Genomic DNA, 6,550 nt, shown 5'->3' with positions numbered 1-6,550 from the left:
ATACAAATTTAAAAGTAATCAGCGGAACGGCGATGAGAAGATTATTTTATTTTTAAAGTTGTGGAATCTGAATGGAAGAGCCGATTTATTAAATTTACATAAACCCAAAATATCGGACTTCCCATCAGCGGAAACATGGCAGAGATGTAGGATTCCCTCTAAATATGATATTTGTTTTGTCCGTAATATTGCACAAATCGGCAAAGCAAATTAAGAAAATGCAAATTAGGAAACTAAGAAGGGAAATACCCTCCCTCGTACAAGAAGAATAAAGTTTATTTGCGTATAAGAAATACGCTCTTTAAGAATAAACGAAAAGAAAAAGGAAGATGCAAGACATCCCTCCGAGTGTCTCATGAGGAAGGCGTTTCCCAGGGCAAACTTGTCTTACAAAGATTCACCCGAAAACCAGGGACTCGCCACTACGGAAAGCGCCGTTTCTTTAGAGTTTATTGATTGATTTAAAGTGTTTAGCAAACAAAGTGCTCTCTTTATCACCTCTTGCTCATTGCTCCCTCGTCTTATACATTAATTATAAAGTTAAAATTTATTTTTTTTCTTTTTTTTTTGTAACAACCAGAAATATACAGAAATGATTAACGTAAAAAAATCCAGCCCTGCACCCCAGCAGCCGCCCTCGCCGCCCCTTCTCGGGCGGGACCCCCGGCCCGCTCGGGGGTGACGTTTGTACAAAACATCCAAAACATCCAAAACATCCCTCGTCACCGTGAGGTCACGGGAGGGAGCGGCGCGTCTTTGCTTCTGCAATGTCGAGGGACAGGACCGATAGTTCTCCGTTTAACCCTGAGAGTCAAATGGGTACATAATCTTTTTTTTTTTTTTCCTTTAAAAGTCTTTCGCTAGTGGCCAGACCGGAATAAAAACAAAGACAATATTAATAATAATTATTAAATTAATTAAACCCACATAGCCACGAGGGACGGTAAAAATAAAAATACAGGTAACGATGATTTACATCTACTTGTATGTACACGAGGGAGGGAGGTTTCTCCTCCTCCTTCCCTCAGCAGCGCAGTCCGGACACATCGCGTACAAAAAGGGTCCAGAAAGGTCCGAGGGCGGGGGAACCCTCCGGCCGCTCCTCTCATCCCCCGGGCTGGGCAGCAGGAACCCGGGGCTGCCCCTGTGCCCCGCTGTCGCTGCCGGTCCGCTCGTGGTTTCACCTCTCGGGTGCGGGGTGTGTGCGGGGGGATCGTGCGGTGAGCGGCCCCCCAGGATCCTCGGAGGGGCGGCGGGCACAGCGGGACTGAGGAGGAGGAGGAAGGAGCGTCGGGCTTATAGGTGCGGGGTGTAGAAAGCCGGAGCGCCGTAAGTCTGGGAGCCCAGGACGAAGGGCGAGAGGACGGCGGGGCTGGGCAGGAAGGGCAGCTGGGCGGCGCAGACCAGCCCTCCGGCCGGGTGGCCGGCGTAGCCGCCGGGGCCGTGCATGGAGAGCGGGGCGCCCATGGGCGGCGAGTGGCTGAGCGGGCTGAGCCCCCCCGGCAGCGCCCCGCCGCCCAGCCCGGCCCCCGCCGCGCCGCCGCCGCCCCCGCCCGTGGGCGCGCTGGTGTCGGCGCCCGGGTTCTGCTTCTTCCACTTGGTGCGCCGGTTCTGGAACCAGATCTTCACCTGCGTCTCGGTGAGGCTGAGCGACAGCGCCAGGTTGAGGCGCTCGCACACCGACAGGTACCGCGTGGATTTGAACTTGTTTTCCAGCGCCACCAGCTGCTCGTAGGTGAAGGCTGTCCGCGCCCGCCGGGGCTTGCCCGACTTGGAGTCCGAGCCCGTCCGCTTCCTCTTGGGCTTGGCCTGCGGGCCGGGCTGCGCCGCGACGGGCGGGGCGGGGGGCGGCGGAGGGGGCGCCGGGGGCGGCGCGACCCCCGCCTCGGCCGGCTCGGCTCGGAGCGGGCCCGGCTCGGGCTCTCCGGGCGCCGCGGGGCCCGAGCTGCCGCTGCTGCCGCTGGTGCTGCCGCTCTCCTCGCTGCACAGCTCCTCGTCGTCCGGCAGCTCGCTGTCGGGGCTGCGGCTCGGCCGGCTGCTGTAGTCCAGGTCGCACTCCTCGGCCTTGTAGAGCTCCCCGTCCTCTGCGGACAAGCCACAGCCGATGTTAGGGCTCGCCGCCCGGCCCGGCCCCCGCCCCGCCCGCCCCCAGCCCCGCCGGGGCGGCCCCCGGGGCCAGGGCAGCCGGGACAGCCCGTCCTGCTGTCCCCGCTGCTCTCGGGACAGCGCTGCCCCGACAGCGGGGCCGCCCCTCGGCCCCTCCGCCCGCCCTGGGTCTGCCCTGGCCCTCGGGAGCTGGGCACAACGGTGGGGATGGGGCTCGGACCTGCAGCTCTGGGCCGGGAAGGGGCTGTCCAGCCCGGCGAGGCTGTGCCAGCGCTGCCCCTTCCGAGCCACCCACCTTCAGCAAGAGCTGGTACCGAGACGCGGCCGGGATAGGGGATGTACCCCCGTTCCCACCGAACACCGAGGGCTGGAAAGGCCCGTGGGAAGGCAGCAGGGCGAGTGCCCCCGGGTGCCCAGAGAGCTACCGGGGCGATGGCGGGGGCGAGGAGCGGCCGGGGAGATTGCCCTGGCCGGGCCGAGCCGGCCGTGCCTGGGGAGCGGGCAGCAGGGATGTCAAAATGCCTCTAACAATTCAAGTGACGGGAATCTCCGAATCGATGGGCGGTTTGCTGGGTTTTGCTCTGGCATTTTTAACCCTTCCTGCGTCTGGTTTGACCTCTTGTCACTTCCCGAGATGGAAGTATTAAAGAGGAGTAAATACTTGTATTGATTAGCAGAGCAGATACAAACTTAATTAAACTCATTTTGTGCAATGTACAAACTAGTTAACGGTCATTTAATTTATTTGGGTTTATATTACGCTCCAATTAACGGGTCTCCATCGGAGAACAGGGTAATTATCCGATATTTAAGGCTATTGGACTTCTGCTGACGATTCTGTCATTATGAAACCTGAAAGCAAATCGCATTTTCCGGAGAACCGGCCCCTCCTCATCCTGGCCCGGCCCGGGCTCCTTGTGGGAGCGAGAAGTGAATCCCTCTCCACGGGACGGGGCTGGGGGAGGCCCGGCGGACAGCTCGGGGCAGAGGCCCGTGAGTACCGTCCTTTTTCGCCGGCGCTTTCAGACACTCCTAAACTTCCCCCCTCTCACTTCTGTAAAGGGGCTGGAGCTCCGGGAACCCCTAACCAGGGACTCCTTTAACTTGGTTAACCGAGATAGGCAAATAGGAAATGAATAGGAAATGAATGTCACCCTTATCCCGTCCGGAGTTTAGTGGTTTTTAAACCCCCCCAAACCTGAACACGCCTCAGATTTGCTCCGTATCCTCACACCGGACCCTCTACCTCCCGCATGTTAAATTAGGGGTGATTTTAAAACTGTGTTTTGTTCAACGCGCTGATTTCAGATATGGCTGTTTCAGTAGGAGAAATAAGGGCAGAGTGTTGATGTTCCGCTCACCCCGAAAATATCCCTAAATAACTCAGGGTTCATGAAGAACCCTTCCCAGCTTTCTGTTCAGGTCGGAGCATGGAAAACGCAGGCGATTGCCGCCGAACAGAACAGAACCGGGTCACTTTTCTCCCACCCGACCCAGGGGAGTGCAGACAAGCGTCCTGCAACCTGTAGGACCGGCTAGAGATTGCGGGGAGTAATTTTTTACATCAACGATTTATAAAAAGTGCGTGTAGCTGCGCCTGTGGGGCACACTCGGGGGCTGAGCGCAGCCCTAGCATCCACACACAGAGCGGACCCGGAACCTGCAGCTGGCACTTTCGGAGTTTAATTTCCCGTCTAGGGAATTCCAGACGTTGGTCAACTAAAATTTTTTAAGATAAAAAAATGCAACGCGAATAGAGTTAGCGACAGAGGTCGACGCTGGGCTTATTATTTTGTTTCTGGAATAGGTTAAATGGTAATTTAATGGAAAGTTTAAATTGTTATTTTTAACAATTTAAAAATTGTTAAAATATTAAAATAATATTAAAATAGTTTTACGAGCGGCAAGTGACTAGCGCTGTTTCCACTGTCCTTTGGCCAGAAATCTTTTGCATTTTTCGGAGAGGTTGGTACTTTTCTGGACACAGCTACTTTTCAGAACAGTTCTCCTAGTTAAGCCACCACTTGAATTAATATTAATTACAATGGGGAAAGAGAAGAATTGAATTTCGTGATTTTCGAGCAGTCCTAGATGTATTCCTGGCCACTGCCATAACATTAAGGCGATGTGACCGAAGGAGTCCCTGGGTGGAGGGTCCGGGGAACTTGTCAGAGGGCGAAGTGCACCGCGGCGTGATGCCTCCAAACGTATTTATTTTGAGAGAAGAGATGGAGTTGCGTTTTTATCCTTGTCTGGAGATAAAAGTCTGAGATTAGCGGTAGGTTAACCTCGTCAGTCTTTCTGATCGCCCAGATCTATTTAATATGACGAAAGTCAGATGAGTTTAGAGGAGTAATTACTCCAGCTCCGCACTGCTTTTAAAAATCTCTTTTGAATTCTATTAGTGCCCCATTCCTGCTCTTGCTTTACAGATGAAAAATGCGTCATGGCTCGGGCTGGAGCAGATTCCAGACCTCTTTCGCTGCCTAATTTTACTTGACAGAGTCTCGCTATGGCCGGGTTGGAAACCTCCGAGTCCTTCTCTCTCGCCCCGGACACAGAGAAATTATTTTTCCTAAGCCGAGAAGTTTATCCCCTGCAGCTCGCTGCCTCCTCTTTCCCCTCTTTGGACATGGAATAACTATAGATATTTTCACAACGACCGCCTTTTCCCGGAAACCGTCCGTGATCCCCAGAGTCGCGGTGTTTAGAGGTGAGAAAGTTGGGATATTCGGACCCAGAAAGAAAAAGCAATCTAGAGCTTGGGTCGAATGCAATTCCCGATCAATAGCGAGCCCTAATAAGTGTAATAGGTTTTAATCGAGTAATTATCCGAATTTTGACCCTATAATTTAGATGTTAGGGAAGAGTTTGCAAGGTGCTTGAAAGAGATATGCACAATTCGATAATAGGATATCGATCCAAGCAGTCCTACATGCCACTCTGGGGCGATTTTCCCCATTATCCAGCCTCTTTACGCTGCTAAGCACATTTTACCTTAAATGTAATCGAAGGAATTTAATTGTTTTTCCAGAGATAACCAGCATTTTGTCACAATTAGTCTGATTTGTCCTAAAAAAGCCAAGGGGAGAGAGAAAATTGAATCTGTCGCCCAGAGCAACGGGCGGCAGCGGCGGGGGGAGGACGAGAGAGGGGTCCGAGACTGGGGAGAGAGACAAAGTCATAAACGCCTGGGGGTGCCCTGGCGAGGCGGGGGTACCAAGGGGGACTTTTCACACCCTCGGGGTCGGGGCTCCGGCCCTTTGAAGCCGGAGGAGCCGCTTCCAAGTTGCCAGAGCCGGAGTTCTCAGGCAGCGCTGGCCGTGCCTGCGAGGACGAGGAGGACGAGAAGGATGTCGGGGTTCCTCCTCACCCCAGCCAGGCCGGCATCCCCGGGGCTGGTCCTGCCGCTGCCGGGGCTGCACGGCACGAACAGCTCCGGGGGTCCCGCCGAGCTCCTCGGGCAGTGCCGAGCCCCGGGACCCGCCGCTGTCTCCGGCCTGTCCCGGGAGGATGCGCCCGGGTCCCCCCTTGCCATCCCTCCGCCTAACACAGAATTCCACCTCTCTACATCCAGCAGCAGCAGCGCAGGGCCCGTTTGTCCTTCCCCGGAGCCCCGGCTCCCGAGGCTGCCAGCGGGGAAGGATGAGATGCCAAAGCATGCGAGACCCTGTTGGGGGAACCCGGGGCACCCCCAGACCTACTTACTGATCAGCTCTGCCGACTTCTTGCACGCGTCGAAATCTTCGGCGAGAGCCTTTTGCTCGGCCAGCTCCGTCCCTGAGTCCTCGGGCTTATCCTCCGCCCCCAGAGTGAACTCGCTCCCCGCCGATTTGTACAAGCCCGCGCACTGCCGCCGCTTGCTGTTGAACTTGTTAGGGTCCAGGATGTCGAGCACGGAGAAGGAGGTGGTTCTGTGCACCACGGGCAGCGCGGCCACTGCCCCCTCTTGTCCGGGGGTGTTGCTCTGGCTGTCCCCTTGGCGGTCCCGGCTGGCAGGGCAGTAGAGCGGCAGCTCGCCGCCGCCCGAGAGCCGCTGCTCCCCGCGGCTGTCCATCCCCTCGCCGTGGCAGCCGCGGGGCTCCCCGCCGTTGCCGGCTGCGGGGGCTGTCACCGCCGCGGCTGCCGCTGCCGGGATGGAGATGTCACCCACCTTGTCTCTGCTCACATTCATGACTCTTTGCAGAGCCCCTCTCGGTTGCAACTTCTCCCCCCCTGCCCTCCCCTCTTGCTCTCCCCCTCCTTCCTCCGGCGAAGTTGATCTGGAAACTCCTCCCCGGCTCCGCTCCGGCTCAGGACGAGCCGCTGCCTTCAGCTCCCCGGGGCTGCGCTGGGTCCGGCCGCCGGGAGCCTCCGGGGGAGGCAGGGAGTCACAAGGTGATGCTCGGCTCGGAGCCTCCACTCAGCTGCTCCTTCTTCCTTCTCATCATCCTCGCCAGGCTGC

At 56.5% G+C, this 6,550-nt stretch overlaps 1 protein-coding gene across 1 annotated transcript; it reads right to left on the bottom strand.

Annotated features, from left to right (window-relative positions):
• Positions 1–1,296: 1,296 nt before the first annotated feature.
• On the bottom strand, positions 1,297–6,280 carry NKX1-1 (NK1 homeobox 1). The gene is made up of 5 exons (XM_056490857.1): positions 5,815–6,280; positions 5,346–5,776; positions 3,751–3,825; positions 2,533–2,596; positions 1,297–1,874 (listed from the first exon to the last, which is right to left on the bottom strand). The coding sequence occupies exons 1-5, from the start codon at positions 6,278–6,280 to the stop codon at positions 1,297–1,299; spliced, it is 1,614 nt and encodes a 537-aa protein (XP_056346832.1).
• Between the last annotated feature and the right edge of the window lie 270 nt (positions 6,281–6,550).

This window comes from Oenanthe melanoleuca, chromosome 4 (assembly GCF_029582105.1).
Source record: "Oenanthe melanoleuca isolate GR-GAL-2019-014 chromosome 4, OMel1.0, whole genome shotgun sequence".
Classification (NCBI taxonomy): domain Eukaryota; kingdom Metazoa; phylum Chordata; class Aves; order Passeriformes; family Muscicapidae; genus Oenanthe; species Oenanthe melanoleuca.
Note: the sequence above shows the minus strand (reverse complement) of the source record. Positions and strands in the feature narration are given on the sequence as shown.